Raw genomic sequence first — 26,477 nt, 5'->3', positions numbered from 1 at the left:
TCTCATAGCGACGCACATTCTGGGCCGGTCGAACCATCCTTTCACCGCACGAGTGGTCTCTGAACCCGAGAGTAGCGAAGCAAATCTTCCTCAAGTGGGGTCAACCTTGCTGCGATCTCTTCGCGTCTCCTTTGAACGCAAAGTGCAGTGACTACTTTGCTCTAATTCCCCCACCGGGGGAATCCCCCAGAGACGCTCTGATGCATGTTTGGCCATCTGGTCTACTTTATGCTTATCCACCTCTTCCCCTAATGCTAAACTTCTTGCAGAAAGCCTGTCGGTTGGGGAGCAGAGTGATCCTCATAGCCCCATTCTGGCCTTGTCAAGCATGGTTCCCATGTCTATGGTCTCATCTAGTGAATCCCCCATGGATTCTAGATCCCACTCCGGATATGATCTTTCAGCCACTAGGATTAACAACCCCGAACCTGGACAACCTCAAGCTTACATCTTGGTTGATCCAGTTCCAGTAATAGCTAGGACTCCCGGTATCTCGTCCTCTGTTAAGGCTATTCTAGTAGCCGCTCACAAGCCTTCTACGAGAAAGGTTTATAATAGCAAATGAAAACGCTTTTCAATCTGGGCGGAGCACAGAAACGCAGACCCCTTTACAGCTCCGTTACCAGCAGTGCTAGAATTTTTGTCAATCTTATTCGACCGGGGTGCTAGCTCCTCCACAGTCAAAGTCCAGTTAACCGCAATCTCCCACTATTATGTGGGAAGTGATCTCGGTCCCTTGGCCTCTTCCAAATTATGTAAGACCTTCTTAAAAGGCACTTTCCTCTTGAGGCCTCCTGTTAAAGATGCAGTTCCACCATGGGATTTAACTCTTGTTCTCCAGTCTCTGACAGCTCCTCCCTTTGAGCCTGCAGCTTCGGTGGATCTAAAATACTTATTTTGGATGATGGCTTTTCTTATTGCCATCACTTCGGCCAAAAGGGTTTCGGAGCTTCAAGCCCTTTGCGCCAAACCACCATACTTGGTTTTCCATAAAGATAGAGTTTCTCTCAGGACCAATCCTTCCTTTTTGCCCAAAGTTGCTTCAGAGCCCAATATCAATCAATCTATTAATTTACCAGTATTCTTTCCAAATTATCAGAACAAGGGTGAATACAAGTTACATTCTCTGGACGTACACAGGCAATTGAGGTTCTACTTGCACAGGACCACTGACCACAGGAAATCTGAGTAACTCTTTGTATCCTTTGCTAAACCCTCTTTGGGAAAACCAGTATCAAAAGTTACACTGTCCAGATGGATCTCCCAATGTATACTTCTTGCATATAAGAGTTCTGGCCGACCTGAACCCGAAGGAGTCCACGCCCACTCTACTCGATCGATTTCTACCTCTGCTGCCTTTTGGTCCAGAGTGTCATTGGATGATATTTCTTCAGCAGCCACTTGGGCATCATCTCATACGTTCATTAATCATTACAAGTTGGATATAATTTCCAGAGGGAGAGGATCCTTCGGCTCTGTAGTGCTCCAGAATATCCTTCCATGAGGACCTCCCAAGGATTGGGTAGCTGGGGGCTCTGTCCCACAGGTTGATGGACAAATGAAGTTAACTACTTCAGATAAAGAAGTTATGTACTCACCATAATGTTCCATCTGTGTAGGTAAACTTCATTTGTCAGCAACCGACTCCCCCACCTCCATCCCCCTAACCTATAGTGCGTAATAAAAGGATTCCTTGCCCTTCGTTTCCGGATAACTCTAGGTTAGGATGTGCAGGTGATCCTTTGTGTTGTAATGCTCTGTGTTACTAAGCAAACTCGATCTGAGGTCAGGAAGGGATAGCAGGGGATTATGGGCAAGGGGGAGGAGCTTGGAGCTCGGATCTTAGCTGTTTGAAGCTGCCGGCTCGGATCCGATATGGATCAGATACCCACAGGTTGATGGACAAATGAAGTTTACCTACTCAGATGGAACATTATGGTGAGTACATAACTTCTTTTTTTTTTGGTCAGGTACCCCTTCTGACCATCCAGCCTCCTTCCTGGCTCACTAAATTGACCAATTTGTCTTCTCTTATCCCCGATGGTGAAGGGTGGATTACTAGGAGTATTGTCATCAAAAAGGATAAGTTTTCCATGCACAGCTCAACAGCATACCTGCATATCTGGTTGGGCAGGTTATCAGGAGTGGCTTGAGTGCATGCACTGCACAGGGTGAAGGGAACAGCTGTGGCTGGACAGATACCCCCCCCCCAAGCCCTCAGCTCAGCAAAGGATGATAACTCATACTCCCACCTATCCTCCATGCCTGGCACCATCAAACTCCTGAGTTCTGGGTTCTTTTGTGACCTAATTGAACTTGGGTTGCCTGGGCAGTAGTTAGAGCTTTAACCCTCTGTATCACTGGCAATATTCTAACCAGATCATAATCTGGAAAAAAGACAAAAACAAGCAACCTATTCTTTAGGCCCCTTTTAAATCCCAACTATATTCTTAAAAAATGGAGAGGCACGTGGGATATGGAAAAATTAAAGTCCTGAAAGAAAGTATAGTTGTGTAAGAACTTACAGTAACAGTACATGTCCTACTGATCACTGCTGCAGTATTCCTTATAAAAGGGATATCCTGCCAAGGGTAGCCATATGTCTGGCCAGCATTACCAATGCCTGGGCCTTTATGTGCATTGTATGTGTGATGCATGACCCAAGTATGAAGGAGGGAGGTGCATAAGAGGCATACTTATGCTAAAACCTCAGAGCTTGCTTACCCCAGGAAAGAAAAAAGAACAGAAATATAACTAATTATATACATACAGTGCAATGAAAACATATTTGCCCCTTCCTGATTTCTTATTTTTTGCTTGTCTGACCCAAATGCAGCCACCAAGGAAGAAGCATCAACAGTGTCATAGCTGCACTTGATAAGGTGCCTAGCTACCAAAGACACAAAACTAAGCAAGGGTAAGACAGAGGATTTACTGTCAGCATCAGACACATGTAACCTGATATATTGACAAGTTGAGAAATAAGAGGGAAGACAAATTTTATCATGTTGGTTTGGTAGTTAATGGCTCTAAAAGCCAAAGCAGGAGAAGTATACACCTTCCTTCCAAATCTATCCACACCTCTGATATCTTTTTCAGCAGGCAAGACTTTACGAGAAGTAAGCAATTTAGTAGGTTTATCTGCATTAAGAGAAATAAAAGAAGGTTCACAAGGATTCGTATAATAGAATTTCTGATCATTAGGAATTTAATAAAACCTATAATTTTTAAGGGTAGGAGACTGAAAGCCAGAATGCTGAGAAGCTGACACAAAAGTATCCAACAGTGCTTCTAAAAAAGAGAAAATAGCAGAAGGTTTAGGAGTTTCTATCTGGAGTAAATTAGAATATGTTTACTGGACATCAGACAATTTAGAACAACTTCATTAGAAATGTTGCATTATTCTGACTACAGTATTCCCAAAGGAAAATTCTACTGGGAAATCAAGTAAGAGAGTTTCTTTCTATTATGAGGCTTTAGCCAAGGGACAGTGAATCAGATAGGAATAGATAAGAGATTCTTCATCAGAACTTAAGTTCTTATCCTCAGAAGAGGAATCCCCATGCTTCTTTAAAGGAGTAGACAAAAATGGGGTCACAAACATAAAGGGTATTTAAAAACAATGGTGGGTCTTCTGCTAGCACAAATCTAAGAGGGTCAGAGTCATGATGTTCCTTAATGAGGGCAATGGGTACTTCCTCTCGTAAAAAATCTGAGGAATAACACTCCCTGCCCCTTCCAAAACAATTAGCCTCAGTTTGCCCTTCTCATCAGCAACTGTCTGATCAGCCCCAGTGGACATGTGGGTGGCCTGTACCATATCGGCCTCTGATCAGGTGATGATAGGGACAGGTGATGTCTGAGGTCTCATCATTAGACACAGAGGAGACATCTGGTTGGGGCTAGATAGCAGAAATCTCCAAATTAAAATTCTCAGTCTTTTTTTTTTTTTGCAGAGGCTGGACATCAGGACAGGAAGACAGAGCTGACATCGTGCCTTGGGTGAGAAACTTTAGGATTTTGGTTCTCCAAGTACCCTGATGAAGACAGGTAGCTATACAGGGTCTTAGGAATGAATGAGTGGCAAGTGGAACAGTCCCTGTGATTATGCTCCACTCTCAAGCAAAATAGATACTCATCATGATGGTCCTTATGAAGAATCTGACTTCCACAACCAAATTTCCCTTTTCTGGATGACAGGTACATAGGAGAGTAAACCAAAGAAAAGGAAGGGTCCCCAATAGGCTATTTATCAGCCCAAACAGCTAGGCTATCACCTTGGGGATGTACAACCAAACAGGTCAAAGATGAAGCTGTTCTTACTGACCACAAAGTTGTTAAGTTTTAGTGAATATACCTCCCTTAGGAGCCTGTTGGTTTTGGGCTTAGGTCATACATTGGAAGTACAATGCATGGAAGAACTCAGGTTTTGTTACACTGGGTGGATGTATGGCTACCCTTGGCAGGATATCTCTATTGTAAGGAATATTACAACAGTGATATTTGGAAGGATTTTTTATTAAAATGTTGGATAAAATATCTGATGAAAGAGGACTGCTTCAATAAAGTAATGGCAAAACATCACCTTACTTCAGAAACTTCAGATCCAGCCAATCAAAATGCTTTGCCACAAAATATAATACTACCACAAAGGAAACATTTTTTTTTTTTTGAGGAGAATCCCTGAATTTCCTCATTTTCAGAATAACTAGTGTATTTTTTAATTTAAAATCAGTATGAAGCCAGTTTTAAAATAAGAAAAAACTCTCTTTAGTAGTACATCCACAAGATAAGTACTAAATAGTATTGCAACTGCACTAGCTAGTTACCTTGTAGCATCCAATTAACACGAATGATATATTATAAAACTACTAATAACATTTTAATACATAATAAATGCTACTTATTAGCACAAAATCTCATTCTACCCCATAAACACAACAAAAGGACATGGGTTGCCAACTCATATTTTAACTATGCAGTCGAAGCACCTGTGATCAGTTGTTCACAGCAAACAACTATAGTGCTTTCCCTGGTAATCTCAAGTCATTTAACAAGAGACTTACTAGGATCTTGCAGATGCATGGATCTTTGGGTAAGGTTTTCTCTTCCAGAAAACCAGACAGTGTTATGGCCAGTGGGAACAGCAGACACTACCCACAACAGAATACACAGATTTTTTTGCCAGAAATAGCTATCTACTTGGGGGGGGGGGGGGGTCAGTCTATCGATGAAAGCACAGGAAAATGACATGGTTCATGCAAAACAATCATACATATGACTATCTTCGGGGAAAGGAAATGCATATGTGTCCAACAGCAAGAGGATGAAATAAATAACTGCTTCTTTCACTTTCTTTACAACCAAATACCAGAGGTGTACACAGAAGGCAGATGTCTTTTTAAAGTAGTGGTGAGGTGGTATGTTGCACAAGATCATCATCGAATAAAAATGAGATGGCTTGTTGAGGAGGGTCACTGCATGTGTCTAGCAACGTTGTGTTGAAATAAGATGCTGTGGCTGTTAAGTTTTTAACTTTATTTTCAATAAGAGATCAGATATATTCAGAATAAGGATATACTTTTTGTGAGGGCAGGTGATGTATTAAAACAAAGCAGTTAAAAGATCATTTTTGAATTATCAGAGATTATAGATATGGATTGGTATGGGGACAGCACTGTCAAGCAATGCAGCCATTTTATACACACAAGTCCTTCACATTCAATGCTCAGAAGGGGCACATTCCACTGGGTAAGTATGTGTGTGTGTGTGTGCAGGTAGGTACCAAAGCACCTTATGAGAAGTCCCTGAATATTTTACAGTGAACTACCTTCGGGGGATTACAGTTGTGTAAAAACTTAAAATAACAGTAGACGTCCTAATGATCACTGTTACTGTATTCCAAACAGGTGTTTTATCTTGCCAAATAACATAGACATCTGGCTGGAGAACCAAAGCCAAAGCCTTCAATAAAGTTATACATCTAATATATGACCTATGCCCTCAGGTGTAAGGTTACATAAGCAGACACATGAGTGTAAATCCTCAGACCAGCTCAAAGCCAGTAAGCCTGAGAAATGAAAAAAAAAATATATGGTTGGATAAAAGGGGAGAGGCATAAATACAGTGGTACCCCCCCTGGTCCATGACGGAAAAAAGGGGGAAGGAATTCTGCAACAGTGATCAGTAGGATATCTACTGTTATGCTAAGTTCTCACACAACTGTATTATAGCCGTCCTTAGATCTCTGTAACAGTATTCCAAACAGTTGGGCGATTCCTTAAGCTTAAGAGATCTGATGGGTGGATAGGAGACAGGAGAATTGACTTGTAATCCAGAGTCCTAACCTGGTGGGCGTGTAGTTCGGAGACACATCTGGCACAGGTAAGAGCTACCAGAACTGTTTTCCATGTACAGAACTTGAGAGAGGCAGATGCTGCTGGCTCAAAAGGACGGACAGTGAGTTTCTCCAGCACAAAGCAGAAGTCCCAAGCAGGGGGGATAGCCCTCTATGGAGGTTTTAGGTGGAGTACATCTTTAAGAACTCTTTTACCTCTAGTCTGGTTAGAAGTGGTGGATCCAGAGGCAGGCACACAGATGTGACTGAAAGGGGAGCCTGTACGCTAGGCCTGACTGCAACCGCTCACATAAATAAGACAGGACCTTTGGAGTACTAGCCTGAAATGGGTCCTGACATTTAGGAAGACAACACACAGTAAATCGTTTCTATTTTGCTACAAGATTTTTTTGTAGCTGGTTTTCTCGCCTCCTGTAGAACCTTAAACACATCCTCAGAAAACTGATGACTAAAACAGATCAGAATCCTATCATCCACACTGTCAGCCTGACAGACTGGTTGGGATAAAGTAGTGAGCAAGTCCACTGTGAAGGGAAGCTTCGGGTAATGGTTTTTGGCTAGGTGGAAGAGTTGGGGGAACCAATGCTACCTTGGCCAATAGGGAGTCACCAGTAAAATCTTTAGACATTCTGTCTAGACCTTTAGTAAGACACTGGGAAGGACAGAAAGTGGAAGAAAGCCATACAAGTACCTCCATTTCCAAGGGAGGGAGACAGCATCAGCTTAAGCTTGAGTACAGTAAGTCCTGGTGCAAAAGACGGAAGCTGGTTGTTGGAGGGAAAAAGATCCATTTGGAGGGAAAAAGATCCATCTGTGGTACCCACATTTGTGGACTACATCTAGGAAGATATCCCTATTCAGCATTCATTCATTCGCACGGCTCTTCTCTTGACCTGCTTAGAAAGTCTGCTGTGTTGTGAAGGAATGTAAACTACATGGTGGGACACGTTTGGATTTTTGGAATGCTTCCATGTGAAAGAGGTGGTTTTCACAGTTGATAAGATCTGGTTCCCCCAGCTTGTTAATGTACCACATTATACTTTGTGTTGTATGTGAATACCCTTAATGGACCTGTTTTTCATGAACTGGACAAAATTTGCAGGGCCTGTACAAATACCTTCATTTCATTCAGATTAATGTGCGTCTTAGATTTGCATGTCATTGCCCCTGAACATTCAGGTTGCCTGCCCATGCTCCCCATGCCTCGTCTTATGGATCTATGTGCAGCCCCTGTTGTGGTGCCTGCAGTTTGAAAGGCAGATCTGGGTTTAGACTAATTTGTGATATCCACCACAGTACTTTTTTCATTAGGCAGGGCAGTACAGGAACCTGTATGTCTACAGGATGTGAATTTTAGGACCAAGTGGATTTTAGATACCACTGGATCTTTCTCATATGGAGTTTGGCAAAAGGGACAACTGAGATGGCTACTGCCATGAATCCCAGTGCTCTGAGGATCTCCCTTGAGGTATAGGACTGGAGAAGGGAAGTGAATTAACTGGTTAGGCTTTGCACTTTGTCTGGCAGCAGGAAAGCCTGCATGATTTTGCTGTCTAGTCTGCAACTCAAGAAAACACAAGTCTTTGGTTGGACTAATTGCTGACTTTTTCAGGTCGACTGTGAAGCCCATGGCCTGAAATAGAGCCATAATGATCTTGAGATGAGTCATGTGTACCTGCTGAGGAGGAGCCTGCATAAACAGGTTGTCCAAATAAGGAAATATCTGAATTTCCTGAATCCTGCAGTTAGGTATTACTGGAAGAAAGGCATTTTATGAAGACTCAGAGTCCAAAAGGCAAAGATGAGAACTGAAAGTTTGATGAGCCAGTAGAAAATCTCAGAAATTTCCTGTAGGTAGGGCAAATAGGAATGTGGAGATAGGCATCCTTCAGGTCTAAAGACAGGAGGAAGGCTGAATGAGATCAGCGTTTTTACGGACAGCATCTTAAAAGATGGAACAAGGAGAAAGATGACGAGGGTGGAGAAAAGCAGAACTGGTCTCCAGTCCCCTTTTTCTTTGGGGCAAGGAAGAGTTTGGACTAGAACCCTTTTCTCACATATTGTGGTTGTACAGACTCTATTGTGCCCTACTCCTGCAATGTTTAAATGACAGGATAAAGCAGCTGTATCTGATTTTATGGATAAGGAGGGATGCCAATAAGAGGAGGAACTTCTTTCCAGGTAATTTTGTATCCCTTCCGATCACTCAATTAATGAACATCCAGCTTTTTAGGGAAGATGTCAGCCTATTGGACAGGAGAAATGATGAACAGAGGGGAGAAGAGGTCTGTAGAAGAGGTAGTCAAGTGGGAATGTTTGGATAAAGAGACCCTTCAGATCTACAGTCCCTGTCTGGCTTGTCCCGGAATCTTTTCCTAGGTATTTTCTTGGCCTTATTGGAAGGCCTGGGTTTCATGCTTGTGAAGCAAAATGAGTTTTACAGGGTAATTCCTCTGGTATCTTCATACAGAAGTAACAAAAGACGTGTTCAGTCCTTCATAACTTATCTTATTCCTGCAATTGCTTGAAAAGACTTTCTGCATCTGGACAAAACCAAAGATTCTTATTTAAGGGAGAGTCTAGGGGTTTTGCTTTAATATCTTCTGGCAGAGGTTGAGAATATAACCATGCATATCTCTCCTGATCACAAAACCTGTAGCAACTGCCCTGGAAGAGACTTCCACTGCATCATAGCTGCATTTAATACTGTGCCTAGCTACTTGGAAAGCCTGAGCCTCCAAAGATAAAACCTGTTGTTTAGTGGTAGATTCCTCAGAAGAGGACAATATTTTATTCAAATTGCTGAGGATAGACAATTAAGCATATAGTCATCTAAGTCTGATAATTCTCTCTCTAAAGACCAGAATGCAGGGCTTCTAGATCTTTTTCTCCATTATCCTGCTGTCTTTATCAATAGAAAAAGCCTTGGCAACAGGCAGTAATTTAGAGGGCTTATCTGTTGACATGGAAAAGCAGAGGGGCCTGCCACAGAGTTTCTGTACAGAAATGTTAAGTCCTCAGGTATCTTATAAAGCTTGCCAGGCATTTTGGTGCAGGTGCCTGAGAGCCTGGTGTAGTGGAAATGGATGCACAACCATCCAGGAAAGCCTCAAGAACAGGGGGCACAGAAGCAGGTGTGCCCACTTATAAGAGTTTATAGTATCTAAACTGAATTTTAAAAATCTGTTTAGATTTTCATTCAAAATGCTTGCAGGTGACTACTCTACTGTAACCTGAAAGATTAGTAATGATATCTCAAAGGAGACAGGCATATATAGTCTTTTAAAGGCAGACCAAATGGCTTTAGTTAATATGTCTTTATTGCCACAGTTTGACATTTTGCATTACACTCAGTTTTCATTATGGGTGCTCAGAACCACCACGTAATATGATTCAAAATACTTATATATATATATCCATCCATATCCATTTACAACTGTAACATGCCATGGCTGCAATGCCATACTTTTAAGTGACTAAAACTGTGTGGTCCAATTAAGAGGTGTGCTGTGGAAGCTCAGATGTTAGAAATGCAGTCGTAGATGTACAGAATAGCAGAATACCCTGTTGATAAGATTTGTCACGAAATCTCAAAAGGGGGGAGAGGCAGATATATAGCCTTTTAAAACAGGTCCCAGTGACTTTAGGTAATGCATATTTACTGCCACAGGCTAAAATTTCACATTATTGTTGGCTGCTATTGTGCATGCTATAGTGAGCTACTCTGTATGTTGAGTATAACACCACCTCTTAATTTAGTTGACAATTCATCAGAAGTAAAAATCCTACTTATTTCTCCTGAATACATATTTTTTTGTCACTGGACTTGTAACCAAACCTGTAGTTTAGATCTGGGAAGTAAAGTGCATTACAAGAAGATAAAGTTGTGCATAAGGCTTTAGAGCTGGAAACATCAGCTAAGTGCATTTTGAAGCTGAGAATCATAAAATACCATTCTAAGAAATGTGGCATAATATTTTGTACAGTTAAACAGACATGGTCCTTTATTACTAGGTATCACCAATAATCTTGTATTGCTTTGGATGCCCTGATCTTGTCATTCGTTTCACACACAAAATGTGTTTTGCATTTTTTCAAGCTGAAACACTAAGTATGTGTCTATTACTGTTATGCTCTTATGAAAGGTGAGCCAAAAAATATTATTATTTTTCAGGGGCATTAAATATTATCTTCTTTTTTTTAATATGTTACAACAAATATACATCTTTTAAATGCCCTGAGAGGCATACCCATACTTGAAATTACGTTCTCTATTTTTCCTAAATGTTTTTTTGCTATTGTCCAAAACAAAATGAAAGCAGGGTTATCAAGATTATCAAGGGGTCATGTCCGAAAAATTTTGTAAAAATATCTTAAAACAAAAGAGAAACAATAATTTGAAATTAGGTTGAAATTTCCACTAGAATGACCTTTGCAGTGGCCTTTGCAAACTGACAAGAGTATAATTTTTAGAAAAACGGTCAGTTGAATACATGCATGTAGCTTTCAGTTCTCTTTAGAATAAAATAAATAAAAACTATAAAAAGAGAAATAATGCCACCTGTGTCTGCAGACCTAAAGTGAGGATGCATTTTTGGACAAGTGATCTTTTCACTCTCTGTGCATACTGAGTCCTAGAAAATGACATTTTTAAACACCTTTTGGTATTACAATTCGATATGCAGCTTGAGAATGGAAGCCTACTGATGTTTTACAGATAAAGTATGCCAGTAACAGTCCACAAAAATTCAAGAATAAATGAACTACTCTGGAGATACAGGGACATTAGCCAGTTCTTTCTGTTCCAAAGGGGAATGGGTCTTACATAAGGGTCATCAGTAGTTTTGAAATTCTCCACCAAAAACTAATTCCATTCTGGATTGCATTACATGCATCCTCTTAAGCATCAAGCTGTTGTAAATGTTCTTTCTGTTTCTCTTGGCTCACAGCAAGTATGTGTAAAATGTATATAGCAGCAACATACACAGCTCCATACTCTTATGCAAGTATACCAAACAAGAATTCTCTATAAAGTGGCACTCTCTGCTGACCCTTTAGTTTTGCTAATGGATCACATAATGATCACTGTAAGGTGGCTCAGTGCAAGCTCTCTGACTCACATTTCCAAGATCCAGGGTTCACATTTGATCTTCAATCAATGCATGTTCACTTTGTATTTGTATGGATTTTCTCTCTGAGTACTCTGTTTTCTCCAACTTCCCAAAAGTATAACAAACTTGCTGGTTGACTAAGTAAACTCTACAGCTAGACATCTGTGCAGTTATTTATCCTTGCTTTTAGATTCAGGTTATAGCTTAAAAACGTCTATACACCAGTCTACTTGTATGGTTAACAAATGCTAAAATAAACAAACTGTTCCACATACAACTAAATTCTCTTCTCCACATTCCACCCAACAGCTATGCTGCAACAGGGATCACAGCGCCACCTGATTACACCAAATTCTGACACTAAGTAAGGGCTGGAGTGGTATACCAAATGAGCACTTAGCAAAAGTAAACTTTAAAAGGTATTAAAAAAAAAAAAAAAAGATGAAACCTTACCTCTCGTTGGGTGACCGTTTCCATGATGGTACCAAAAGCAGGTACTGTGGCTATCCTTACTGAGCTAGGAAATGGAGCCAGGCCAACAATTTTGTTATTATTTAATCATAAGAAAATAACAGTATAAAATACTATCAAATAAACTTTGGATTAAATACTAAAACAAGACAAAACAGTCAGGCACTGCATAATGGGTTACCATGAAGTGCAAGTCTGCTAGCAATTTCAACATCATCCGTTGACAGCCAAAGCTCAAAATTAATCTATTTATAACTACAGTTATAGCAATTTTATAATGCAACCCATTATGCATTTAATATACACCACACAGTCTGAAATGCTCCTGCTAATGTACTACATTACTGACCTGTCGCTGCTTGCAGTAGCCCTAAGTCGGCCTGATTATCAAAGTCTTGGGTCCTGCGTTGGTTGCTGTCTCATCTTCCATGATGTCAAGTAGTCAAGGGGTATAAAGCATGCAGCCAATGCCATTACATCAGTTTTTCTTGCCCCAGATGTCAGGTGCCCCCATAATGGGAAGCAATTACATACAAGGTTGCACCTCCAACAAAAAAGCAAATACACCAGAAAGCTTTAAGCATAGCAAGCAATAATAGAGGTACAATCAATAGAAGTCAGGGGGCTGGAGGGAGGGTAACCAGGACTGCAACAGTAAATACACTCGAACATCTACATTTAAGTGAACACAACTGTACTATGTTCTTCGTGTTTCACTGTTGCAGACATTACATTTGGGTAGATTCCCAAAGCTAAGGAAGGGAGGAGGCAGTAAGATAGCATTAGGACCAGCTAAAAGGCCCTGCAAGACTGCAGTAGCAAAACCAGCTCTGGATTTAAAAAAAATTGGCAAGTGGTAATGCTTGGTGAAGGTATGTACAGAACTCCAGGTAGCAGTTTCTAGGATGTCCCTGGTAGGGACGCCTCTGAGAAAGGCTGTAGAGGTAGATGCAGCCCTGGTAGAATGTGGTCTTATCCCCTATGGGATGTTATCCATGATGCTTACAGCAGAAATGAATGCAATGGCCTATCCACTTAGAAATTGTTTGCTTTGAAATGGCCTTCCCCTCTGCCCCTGCTGCAAATGCAATCAGCAACTGCAAAGATTTCCTGAGAGGCTTAGTTCTGTCCAAGTAAAAATCTAAGTTGTCTGTGCATGTTCAAGGAGTGCAGTATTCGTTCCCCTTTGTTCTGAGGATTAGAAAAGTAGGTTGGCAAATAAATGGACTGATTAAGGGCCACACTGGATACCATCTTGGGCATAAAGGAGGGATTGGTCCTGAGGAACACCCTGCTCGCATGAAAGATGATGAAGGGCTCCACTGCCATGAGGGCCTGCAATTCAGACACCCTTCTTGCTGAAGTGATGGCTAGGAGGAAGGCTGTTTTCCAAGAAAGGAATTTCAACTCTGCATTTGCAGCTGGCTCAAATGGGGGTAGAGTGAGCTTTTCCAATAAAAAGTTAAGGTCCCAGGCTGGAGTAGGGGCTCTCCTGGGTGGTCTTAAGTTTTTGGCCCCTCCGAGGAATTGCTTCAGCAGTGGATGAGAGAAGAGGGGTGGCTCTGTATTGTAATGAGTTGAAATGGCGGAGGCATGAATTTTGATGGAAAAAAAGGAAAGGCCCTTGTGAAGCATCTCAGCTAAGTACTGAAGAATGAGCGGTAAACTGGGCACAGTTGTGTTCATCTCCTGTGTTTGACTCCAGGAACAGAATCTCTTCCATTTTTCATCATAGGATTTTCTAGTACTAGGCTTCCTTGCCTCCAGAATGACATCCATCACTTGCTTACTGAGGGATGGTAAAGGACAGGTTATGTAATTAGCCAGGCTGCAAGGTTCAGGGTTTGAAGGTGTGGGTGCAGAATCTGGCCCTCCTGCTGGGACAGCAGGGCAGGGGTCTGAGGCAGGTGCCATGGTTCCAGAAGTGACACACTGCACAAGAGAGGGTACCAGTGTTGGCGTGGCCAGTCTGATGCAATAAGTATTGACCTTGGTTTGTCCTGTTTGATCTTTAGTAGCACTTTGGAGAGGAGAGGCAGAGGGGGAAAGGCATAAACTGACAGGTTTTTCCAGCTGAAGGACAGGGCATCCACTTTCCAAGCTTGTCTGTGGGGAGTCCTTGTGCAAAATTTGTCCAATTGGTAGTTCTGAGGGGAAGGCAAACAGGTCCATCTCTGGCCTCCCCCATTTGATTCTCAAAATGTTGAATATCTTTGGTTCCAATTTCCACTCGTGTGGGTCCATGAGATTTCTGTTTAGGTCGTCTGCCAGTGTATTTAGCTTGCCTGATGGGAATTCAGCTTGTAGGTGCACTTGGTAGCTCACGGCTGTATTCCACAGAGCCATGGCTAGTCTGCAGAGGGGTATGAATGGGTTTCCCCCTGCTTGTTTATGTACCACATAACAGTGGTGTTGCCCGTCTTTACCAATAATTGTCCTGGAAGAATGTTGTCCTTGAAGGCTGTCAGAGCATTTTGTACAGCTAACATTTCTTTTTGATTGATATGCAGGTGCATTTGATTGGTTCCATTTGCCCTGAATGCAATGCCCTGCAAAGTGAGCCCCCCCATGCATAGTCTGATGCGTCTGTTGTTAGGGTTTGGGCGGCAGGGGGTAGAGTGAATGGCAGTCCCTTGTTTTGGTGGCAAGCCTCTGCCCACCAAAGGAACTCTGTCCTTAGACAAGGTATGATAGGAATCATTGATTCTAGGTCCTGAGAATGCTGGCATCATACGCTTTTTAGATACCATTGTAGTTTCCTCATATGCAGTCTTGCATATGGAATTAGTAGACTGCAAGAGGCCATGAACCCCAGGGCTTGCAGTATTTTCCTTGCAGATAGCTGGGTCTTTGTGGCCAGTAGTCTGTAGTAGGCTGTCAAATGAACTTGTTTCTCTGGCATGAGGTATGCCATCTGGGAAGTTGTATTCAAGCTTGCTCCCAGGAATACAATTTGTTGACAGGGTACTAGCTGTGATTTCTTTTCATTTATGGTGTACCCCAGAGAAGTCAGTAATTTCTTTACAAATGCCAGATGATTTAATAGTGTGTCCTGGCTTTCTGCCTGAATTAGACAATCATCCAGGTAAGGGTATATTTGAATATTTCTTTACCTGCAAAAGGCAATGACTGGAGCTAGGCACTTTGTGAATACTCTGGGCACAGTAGATAAGCCAAAGGGCAGTGCAGAGAACTGATAGTGCATGAAGCCTGCTCTGATGTGTCGGTATCTTCTGCAAGATTCCCTTATTGGGATGTGCAGGTAGGCTTCCTTTAAATCCTGTGTTGCCAATAAGGCATTTCTGCCTAGCATGGGAAGCAGCTGAAGAAGAGTTAGCATTTTAAATTTTGGGATTACCAAAAAAGTATTTAGGATAGACAGGTCCAGAATAGGATGCCAGGAATTGTCTTTTCTGGGTACCAGGAAAAGTCTTGAGTAGAAACCTTGCCCTAGTCTTCTACTGGGACAGGCTGAATAGCCCTGATGCTTAGAAGAGAGAGAACTTGCTTTTGAGTCTCTGCCCACTGATTTGGGGGCAAGTCTGGCCAACCGTTTGGGGTTGGTAAGGAGTGGAAGTGGAATCTGTATCCTCGGGAAACTATATTTAAAACCCATTTGTCTTGGGTAATGTATTCCCAATTTTCTGCATGCAGGGCGATCTTTCCCCCCCTAAAGGAACAGTCAGTTGAGCAGGGCTTGGAAGGTTTAAATTTAAGTCATTGTGACAGTTTACCATAGGGGGGTGTCTTACTACTCCCAGCTTTGGAAGTGGGAGCCCTGCACTGCTTAGGCCTGTGAGTACCTTGGGACTGAAGCTTGGGTGTTTTGCTGGTTCTGGGTTTGGACTGAGAAGGCCTGGAAGAGGCAGGAAAGGACCAATCCTTAGAAGGCCAATGCCTACTAAATCTGGGAGGCTGTGCTTGCAGGAAATCTAACAGTTCGCATAGATTTAGCTTTTTCCTCCATCTTTTTATGTAATTCTTCTGCTTTGTTGCCAAACAGGTGGTCATGGTTTAAGGGAGCATCCAGTAATGTAGCTTTAACATGATCTGGTAAAGATTGCTCCTTAAGCCAAGCATGCCTTCTAAGTCAGACCCAGTGACAGCAGACCTGCAAGATGCCTCTAATGAATCAAAACCACATTGCAAAGTATGTTTTCCAATTTGTTCAGCAGAATGCATTAAATCCTGTAATTCTTTATTTTCAGCACAGTCAGGAATCTACATCATTTTCTGTTTAAGCAATCCAATAATATGTTGCTGATACTTTAACATATGAAACTGTCAGTTTAAGGCCCTGATGGTCAAAGTTGCAGAAGTGTATACCTTCTTACCCCATCTATCCAGGGCCCTGGAATCTCTATTAGAGGGGGTAGGGTTTTTGGCAGTAGTAGCCTTAATGCCCTTGGGTCCCTGTGAAATGGTCTCAGGATCCGCAGCAGGATTTTTAAAAAGGAATTTGAGAGAGTCAGGTACCCTATAATACCAGTCATGTTTTCTGCGAGCAGGAGGTAAAGTGTCAGGGGCCAGGCTAGATTCCGAGAAGGTATCATCTACAATGTCCAGTACAGGAGGGATGGCTAAAGGCCAGTGTTGAGGTAGGAGTAAGAATTCCCTAAGCCTCTTTTTGGAGTCAGAGAAATCCTGGCTTTCCCAGCGGAAATGCTCCCTAAGAGTATGTAAGTTTTCACCAAAAGAGAAATCCTCTGGAGGGGAAGCAGAGGGAATGGAGTCCTCTACATCAGAATCCTCATAGGTAGATAGGGGCAACTCCTGGTCATCGGAAAAAAACAGAAATTTCAGAATCCTGGTCAGAAGAATCAGAAGGAAAATCAGTCCTAGGTCTCTTAAAGGCAGAAGGGTGGCTTCCCCTGATTAGAGTAATAAGGTCTTCAGCCATTATCATCATTTTTTTTTTAGGCATAGCGGCCTGACCATGCGGTCTGGGTGTCGGCTTTCTAGGCATGGATCAAGTTTTAGGCCTTGAAGAAGATGGCATTGGTTTAATATGCAAGTCAGTAGGTCTGAATACACCCTCAGAAGCCAGTGCCTGCACAGCGGCTCCGGACCCATCCAAGGTAAAGACATCCGCAGGTTCCACAGTTGAAGAAGCATCTCGTGGCATACCAGACTCCGAATGGGTCTCAGTAGAGGCCTGCGAATCTGAAGTAGCGGGTATCAGGGGCTGCGAAAGTGTCTCACTGAGTACCAGCGAACTGGCGACTAGCTTAGGAGAAGCATCGTCGGCAGCTTTGGACCTATGCGGTCTGTCTCTGTCTTTATCTTTGTGTTTTTTCGGAATGTCGGTAATTGAACTAAGTACCAAAATATTTAGATGCGAAAATGAACCGACGACGAATAGTATGAGGTTTGAATAAGGCACAAAACTGACAGCGGAGTTACGTTGTGGTCTGGGCCTAAGCAATGAATGCAGTATGAAATAAAATCTTTATGAGGTATTTGCTTTCCACAAGAAATACGATTGTTAATGTTTACTGACTTCAGTTTAGAGCAAGAAAAAGGTTCCCCAATGGGGTACTTCGCTTAGTTGAAGACTTCGGATCTGAAATTCGAAAACGAAAATTTCAGGAGTTGGCCGACTGGCACTTGCGAACCACTTCTGCCTCGGGCACCACACAGCAAGAAAGACTGATGTAATGGCGTCGGCTGCATGCTTTATACCCCTGACTACCTGACGTCATGAAGATGAGACAGCAACCAACGCAGGACCCAAGACTTTGATAATCAGACTGACTGAGGGCTACTGCAAGCAGGTAATCCAAATGTAATGACTACAACAGTGAAACACGAAGAACAGCATGATCTAACCCAAATAAAACATATCCTTAATATATACACAACCTTAACCATCACCAATCAGTTACCCATTTTATAAAATAACAGGGTAAGGTAAACAACACAATAAATAAATACATAATTAACCTAATACTATACTAAATCAGACATTCCATTTAAGCATTAACAGTGTGGTGTATACAGTTCATAGCAACACTCAAAACACAGAAGGTTCTATTTAAGTGTTAGGTGGTAAAACTCACAATTCAGGATCACTGGATAAGGTAACAAGTGCTGGAGCAACCCGCTTGTCAATTAAAGCTTCAGTCATGCCTTGGAGAATTAGCTGCAACCAGTCAAAATGCAATTACAAATAAATGGAAGGGAATGACAAAATGAGGAACTGGATTAGCTGTGACTGAGGATGGGCAGGCATTATATATTTCCCTTCCAGACTAAAGGTTAACTCTGCAAAGTGCATGATCGGAGTTTTAAGACACACATTCATGCTTTATTGTTAGTTTTAAACTGAGGAAGAAGCTGGTGGGTTAGGCAACAGCAAAAAAGCACATCCCTTTCAGCTTGGAAGAAATAACCCCTTCAGTTTGATTAGTAACCACAAGATAATATTGTAAAATTCTGGGAATCAACAGACAGCATGGCAGCAGTGCAAGCAAAACAAGCAGCACACAGTTAACTTCCATGCATAAAAACAATAAAACAGTACTAAATATCAGTTAAAATAATGCTTCAATGTAGTGATTACACTTGATGTTGCTTTAACCATTAACTGCCTACTAATAAAGCAGCACAGACTCCAGTATTACCTTGTGGAAGGAAGCTTCATTTTCTTTACAGTCTACCTTCTCTGATTCAGCAAATGTGTACTTGCCAATTTATTCTTAAAACTTGGAACATTTCGTTTTACCCTTTTCCACCACTCTGTGCTTTGTATGGCTATTGTAAAGTGGCCGGTATGCTTCGAGTCTGCATGCCCTTCTTACATCCATGGGTATTTGATGAGTGCTCTGGCTTCCTTCCACAACCCAAAGACATGTTGTTAGGTGAGCTCACAGGCCTCTAAACTCCCAGCAGGTAGGCAGGTGTATGTGTGTGTGTGTGTGTGTGTGTGTGTGTGTGTGTGTGTGTGTGTGTGTGTGTGTGTGTGTGTGTGTGTGTGTGTGTGTGTGTGTGTGTGTGTATATGTGTATATATGTGTGCGGCCATCCAAGACTAATGATTTGCTTTATTCCCCAAGTGTCAGAATATGCTCTGGCTCCCCAATTACCCTGACCTGACTACAACATGGCCAGTGTGAAATTAACTGTTGCTGCCACAATCTTTAACCTTAACTGTATGAATTCCAGAATACCTTCAAAGATTTAGCAGCTATCACTTTAGTATATGGCCCTTCATAAGACATGATGCTTTTCATTTCACCATATAGGCTGCTAAAAGCTCTAAGCATGAAAACAATGTACTTTCAGTGTGTTGTAAGAATGCCATGACAAAGATTTTTAGGAAATATTATGCAATGCTAGTAAAACAGGGGGCAGACTTTGATCCCACGCCTCTAATGTGCTAAAACTGCATCATTACAGCATTATATGGTAGTCATGAAATTGACCTTTACAGTCAATCCACAGCAAATCCCTCACTATACCCATTAACAGAATTAATATGTGAACATATATTAGCCAGATTAGTAATGTCTATGCACCTATTTTCTATACCCACGTATACAACTGAATGTTAAGGGACCCTGAGCTTACACTAGCAAGCAATGGATGCAAGTTAGGCAATCAGTCTTTTACTGGATTCAAAGAGTGCACACTCAAAGTCACATTCATTTAAACATCTAGGATTCCTGATTAACCCTAAGCAGGAGGACACTGGAATAACTGATGAAACCAGAGACCTTAGCAAAAACTCACAAGAATACAGTGAAAACATGAAAATTTCACAAAAAAGCATGTCAACCAAGAAATGACCCAGGGGATAAAAATAAACCCAGGAACCAAGAGATGTGAGGCAGCATTGCTAAATTCAGAACTAGTCCAAACATTAAAACAGACCACAAGCTGGTCTTTTACTGTGTGACAATTTCAAGCCACTTATTCTTACTTCATTCTTCTGGCTGAATCTTGTCTTGTGCTTTGCCAAGCTGTTGTCTATTCTCTTTTGCATGCATACTTTTGCTCTGCTTTATTCTAACACTTTGACTGCATCAGCAATCTCTCCCCTTTGGCTACTGCGCAATTTGCTTACTCTGACTTCAAAACATGTTATATTTCACTATGGTTCTCCTCTTTTCTTGCCTTTAGAACTATATGCACCTCAGTATGGAACTATGAACAGCAGATCCAAACACCATAAACTATAGGCAACTTCCACATTAAATGTATCACTACAGTATTTAGCTACTCAATACTTCAGCCAGGTATGGGTTTATTTTGGGTTTCAGAACTTTACACTTCTGTTAAACCTGTACTGGGATTTACCATCCTATGCTGCCCTGCCTGTAATTCTGCATTGGTTCTCACTGGCAGTTCCAAAAAAATACATCGCTGCAAAGTTCTTAAATAGACAAAGAGATGAAAACTGGAACATAAAGAGGTATTCTTTTTCTCTGAGGTGGTGTGCAGTTAAAGTGGAGATTAACAAATAAAGGAACTTAGGAGTGCAGCCCTTCTTACTAGGGATGCAAAAAGGCTTGCACTTTGCCAAAAATGTCTCACTTGTTTTGCTTATTTACTTTATGTAATTACAGTCAGCCAAGAACATTACAGTATTTACTACTTGGTAATCTACAGCAGAACCTTCTGCACCTGATTTATTAATCTGAGTTTAATCTCTTATCTTTCATAAACACAATCCAGGCCATGCCAGGAAAATGTTAATTATGAAAATATTTGATGCAACAATGGATATTCTAAAGCTTCTGATTCTGTATACCATAATTTTGCTGAAATCCTTCCACTACTACTCTCTCCCCAAGGTATAATCATCTGCATTACTTATCAGTTACCCAACCTACCCTAGGCAATATATTCCTGAAACAAATGGAGACAAGCTTTTAACAGATGTCAATAATTCTACAACAAAAAGCAAATTTCATGAGGAGTATCAAAAAAACAGAATGTGAGGCAAAATACACAAGGACTGCTAGAAGCAGAGTAGTCTCTCTCTCTCTCTCTCTTTTGGCTTTTCCCAGTTAGGGGTCGCCACAGCGGATCACCTTGTCCGCTCACGATTGGCAGTGGAGTTTTACGGTGTCGAGTTGCCAGCCCGGCGCCCAACTTTCCACAGAAGGCATACACACACTCACACCTAGGGCCAATTTTAGCGTGTCCAATCCACTTGTAGCATGTCTTTGGGATGCGGGAGGAAACTGGAGCACCCGGAGGAAACCCACACGACCACAGGGAGGACATGCAGACTCCTCACAGAAGACACTCCAGCCGAAGACTGAGGCGGAGAACCTCTTGCTGTGAGGTAACAAGAGGCTCTCCGGTTCGATCTTCAGCTGGGGTGTCTTCGAAGCAGAGTACTATAAACACTAAAAAGAAATTGAAATAGCCATCCGGGCCACTAAAGCTAACCATGAACCTAGGTTGGCATCACTAGCTAAAGATAATTATAAACTTTTGTTTAGCTATATTAGGAAACTGAGGTACAATAGCCTGCATTACTTCCAATGTGTTCATGATAACATCTCTCATTCAGATCCAGCTAACACTGACAAGACATTCAGTGCTTTACTTCACCCCAACACTACTTATTCACAAGTCACAAATCCTAGAAATCTCTTATCTACCCTTTTATCACTAAGGAAATGTACTAAAGGCAATGAATAAGATCAGAAATATTCCATGGAGCCTGATAATGTATGTGAAAGTTAAATAAACAGTATCAAGCACACCACTGCTGACCCACTCCATACACTGTTTAATAGCTATAGGTTGTGTCTCTGAAGAATGACACACTGAAGTTGTGATGTCCCTAAATAAAGATGGCTATACCACACAGCCTGCAAATTACTATCAGTCTGACCAACAGCATTTGCAAGACCATGGAATATACTATAATTGATCTCACACTGTAATATCAAATACATTGCTACACTTGACCATCAACAATTTTTGACCGTCAAGGGAAGAAACTGGCCATTAAACCTGGTTAACATTTTTGAAAGGACAGCAAAATGAAGAACACATACAGAAAGAGAATTTGACCAGTAATGTCAATGAGGGCTCAAGAGTTTTCTGGCTGCCAGACAAGATTCCAAGACCTCTGACTTACCAAATCTGCAGATAATTGTAAACTGGGAATTACTGTCAACTCCCCCTCTGACAGCTGAACATTCCAGCAAGAACTCTCCCTCAAACTCTTGGTGTACTGAAAATGGGATACAATGAAATGTTAATAAAATGCTACATCACCACAACTGGTAGACAACCCCACCCTTCAGCAAACTGTAGTGCCAATACACAAACACAAAATTAACATGTAGTTAGGGAGTTTGAAACTTGGGTTGATAACTCCTTATCAATGCAGATAAAAGTCTACATATTCCCAAGATGCAAGAAAGTACAGCTTTGTACCTACCATAAATGTAGATGTCCGATAGATATACAACTGCAGTCATAACATATGGGTTGTCCTGCCTCAGGCAGCCCTCGGTCGGCCGGATTCCAAAGTCTGGGTCCGGCACCGGCCGGTGTTGCCTCCTCTCCGACGTCACAACGGCTGGAGTATAAAGGCATCGGCCGACGCCATCTTCTTCAGTGTTTCTTGCCCCAGATGCCAGGTGCCCTCCTAGGAAGGCTAAATTTGGTGAATGGATAAAGAATTCCAGACATGCACAACAGTAATAAACAGATACACCATAGAGATACCCCCAGCTAATAGGAATAGGGGTAGTGGACCCATAAAGAAGGATGCAGAGGGGTAGGAGGGTGGGAGAATCCGACTGCAGTTGCATATCTATCGGACGTCTACATTTATGGTAGGTACAAAACTGTACTATGTCCTTCAAGAATGCAACTGCAGTCATAACATATGGGTTGAATACCATAGCCAAGCTGGGGTGGTTGGAACTAAGAAAGTGATGGTGTAGCTAAAATGCCCTGCAGGACTGCGAAGCAAAGCCTGCTCGGGATCTGGAGTATAAAGGCAGGTTGTAGTGCTTGGTAAATGTATGCACGGAGCTCCATGTAGCAGCCTCTAGAATGTCCTTTGTAGCCACTCCTCTTAGGAAAGCTGTGGATGTGGCTATAGCTCTGGTGGAGTGTGGCCTAATATTGGCTGGCACACCTTTTCCATGAAAGGAATAGCAGAATCTGATGCAGTGCCCAATCCATTTGGAAATTGTTTGTTTGGAGATTGCTTTTCCTTGTACTCCAGCAGCATAGGCTACAAGCAGTTGGTCAGACTTTCCTGGTGGCCTTAGTTCTGTCCAAGTAGTAGCATAGTTGCCTGTGTATGTCCAAAGTATGCAGCAGTGCTTCCCCCCTGTTTTGAGGATTGGGGAAGAAAGTAGGCAGGTGAATGGCTTGATTTAGAGACACCCTGGAAATTACTTTTGGCATGAATGAAGGATTGGTTCTTAGAGAGACTCTGTCCTGATGAAAAATGAGAAAAGGAGGTACTGCCATGAGTGCCTGTATCTCCGAGACCCTTCTTGCTGATGTGATTGCCAATAGGAAAACAGTTTTCCATGAGAGAAATTGCATTTCTGAAGTTGCTGCTGGTTCAAAGGGAGGAAGAGTTAATTTTTCCAAGACGAAGTTGAGGTCCCATGCAGGTACTGGCAGTTTCCTGGGAGGTTTGATATTCTTTATCCCCCTTAGGAACTGTCTTAGCAAAGGATGTGAAAACACAGGTGGATCACAATTGTATTTTGCTGAGATTGCTGAGGCATGAATCTTTATGGAAGAATATGAGAGACCAGTATGAAACATTTCTGCCAAGTATTCCAATATCTGAGGTATACTCAATACTGTTGCATCCTGACCCCTGTTAGCATTCCAGATGATGAATCTCTTCCACTTGGCTGAATAGGTTTTTCTGGTGGAAGGTCTGCGTGCTTCCAGTAAGATCTCTTTAACTTTTTTGGAAAGAGAGATATCGGAAGGAGTTATGGTAACCTCCAAGCTGTCAGATGCAATGTTCTCAGGTTTTGATGAACCGTCCTGTAATTGTGTTGTGTTAGAAGCAGAGGCCATAGGGGCAGAGGCCACGGTTTGGTCCGGGTTATGCTCAACAGCAATGGGTACCAGTGCTGGCTTGGCCAGTCTGGAGCTATCAAAATGCCTGTTGGTTGTTCTGCTTTGAGATCACCTTGGTCAGCAGTGGTAGAGGAGGGAATGCATAAATTGTTAGGGACTTCCAGCTGAAGGAGAGAGCATCTGTTTTCCAGGCTAGAGGATGGTGGGTCCTTGTACAGAACTTTTCCAGGTGATGATTCATGTGAGAAGCAAGGAGATCTATGTCCGGTCTTCCCCATGTCCTTGTTATTTGTGAGAAAATGTGAGGATGCAGCATCCATTCGTGTGGATCCAAGAAATTTCTGCTCAGCTTGTCCGCCAGTACATTGTCCTTGCCTGGCACAAACTGGGATTGCAGATGTATCTTCAGACTTAGGGTTTTTTCCCAGAGAATCATTGTTAGTCTGCAGAGGGGATAAGAATGAGTGCCTCCCTGCTTGTTTATATACCACATAACAGTGGTGTTGTCTGTCCTTATTAGCAAATGCCCTTGTTGAAGTGATTTTTCGAAAGTCTCGATTGCATGTATCACTGCCAACATCTCTTTTTGGTTTATGTGCAGATGCCTTTCCCTTGGTGTCTATTGACCTTGAAGGCATCTGCCCTCCATGTGCACCCCCCATCCATGGTCTGAGGTGTCTGTTGTAATCATTTGACCTGCTTGAGGTTTGTTGAAAGACATGCCTTTGTTTAACTGACTTGCTTGAGCCCACCACAAAAATTCTCTTTGCAGACATGGAATGAGCGGGATTATGTCCTCTAGGCTTTGGCTGTGTTGGGACCATAAGCTTTTTAAGTACCATTGCAGCTTTCTCATATGAAGTCTTGCGCCAAAGGTATCAGAAGAATGCAAGATGCCATGAACCCCAGGGCCTGCAGGATTTTCCTTGCAGTCAGCTGGGAGAACTTTGCTAGGCCTTTGAAGTACTCTGGTAACTGCTGTTGTTTTTCCTCTGTGAGATAAGCCATCTGTGTTTTTGTGTCCAGTTTGGCTCCTAGGAAAATAATCTGTTGGGATGGCAGAAGTCTTGATTTTTGAATGCTGACTGTGTATCCCAAGGCCTGTAGTAACTGAATGACATAGTCCAAGTTTGCTATCAAGGTTTGCTTGTTGTCTGCTTGTATGAGGCAGTCGTCCAGGTAGGGGTATATTTGAATTCCCTGGAGTCTGCAGTGTGCCACTACTGATGCCAAGCATTTCGTGAACACTCTGGGCGCAGTAGATAAGCCAAACGGCAATGCTGAGAATTGATAATGCTCTGTCCCTGCAAGAAATCTGAGGTATCTTCTGCAGCTTTGTCTGATTGGGACATGCAGGTATGCCTCCTTGAGGTCCAGAGTGACCAGCCAAGACCCCTTGCCCAGCATGGGAAGGAGTTGCTGCAACATCAGCATTTTGAACTTTGGCACAATGAGATAAGTATTCAGAGTAGACAAGTCCAGTATAGGTCTCCATTTGTTTTCCTTTCTTGGAACAAGGAACAGTCTTGGATAAAATCCCTGGCCTTGTTCCTGTGGAGGGACCTTTTCTATTGCTTTTATATTTAACAGCTTTGAAACTTGAATGAGTGCCTCTGCCCTTTGATGAAGTGGCAGGTTTGGCATGCCTTGTCTTATTGGTAAAGTATGGAAGTGGAATCTGTAACCTTTGTCTATTAAATCCAGAATCCAGTTGTCCTTGGTTAAGATATGCCAGTTATTGAGAATAAGGATAATTTTCCGCCCAAAGGTGCTTCTCTTTGAGCCTTTGTAGACGGTATGAAAGTCAAGTCATTGTGGTTGTCCTTGTGGTGCAGCTGGACTGCCTGCGCCACTTCTTTGATTTGGTGGTTGCCATTGGCGGCCTCTGTAGGAGCCTCGGTATTGCCCTCTACCTTGGGCACGCCTGGTTTTTCCCCTTTGAAACTTGTCAGTGTCTGGAAAGGACCAATTCTTTGAAGGCCAATTCCTGCTGAATCTGGGTGGCTGAACCTGGAGGAAATCTTTGACTGTCTGTACTGATTTAGCTTTTTTCTCAATGGACTTCAACACATCTTGTGCATTAGCACCAAAAAGCTTCTGTTTTTCCAGAGGTGCATCAAGTAACTTTACTTTAACATGGTCTGGCAGTGGCTGTTCTTTTAACCAAGCATGTCTACGTATAACAGCCCCAGTCATAGCTGCCCTACATGAAGCCTCCAATGCATCATAACCACACTGAAGAAAATGATTGCTAACCTGCTGAGTGTTATGTACTAGATCCTGCAATGCCTTTCTATCAATAGGCTCAGGAGAGGCTAGCTTTTTCTGTAAATCATTCAGTAAAAAATCCTGGTACTGAAACATATGAAAAAGGCAGTTAAGTGACCTCATGGCCAGGGTGGTAGAGGTATAAACTTTTTTACCCCATCTCTCCAGGGACCTACCTTCCCTATCCGCTGGCAGTGGATTCTTGGCTGTGGAAGGAACCACTCCCTTGGGGCCCTGTGAAAT

At 42.3% G+C, this 26,477-nt stretch overlaps 1 protein-coding gene across 1 annotated transcript in view; it reads right to left on the bottom strand.

Moving 5' to 3' along the window:
- Nucleotides 1-26,477, bottom strand: part of RELCH (RAB11 binding and LisH domain, coiled-coil and HEAT repeat containing) — a gene marked incomplete in the record, with an annotated part of 1,574,926 nt that overhangs the window by 285,906 nt on the left and 1,262,543 nt on the right. Inside the window, 1 exon segment of the mRNA XM_044065183.1 lies at nt 11,923-11,986. Within this exon segment, the coding sequence (XP_043921118.1) occupies nt 11,923-11,986 (64 nt within the window).

This window comes from Protopterus annectens, chromosome 3.part0 (assembly GCF_019279795.1).
Source record: "Protopterus annectens isolate FY-2018-M chromosome 3.part0, PAN1.0, whole genome shotgun sequence".
Lineage (NCBI taxonomy): Eukaryota > Metazoa > Chordata > Ceratodontiformes > Protopteridae > Protopterus > Protopterus annectens.
The sequence above is the reverse complement of the archived record's forward strand: the minus strand, read 5'-3'. Positions and strand labels throughout refer to the sequence as shown.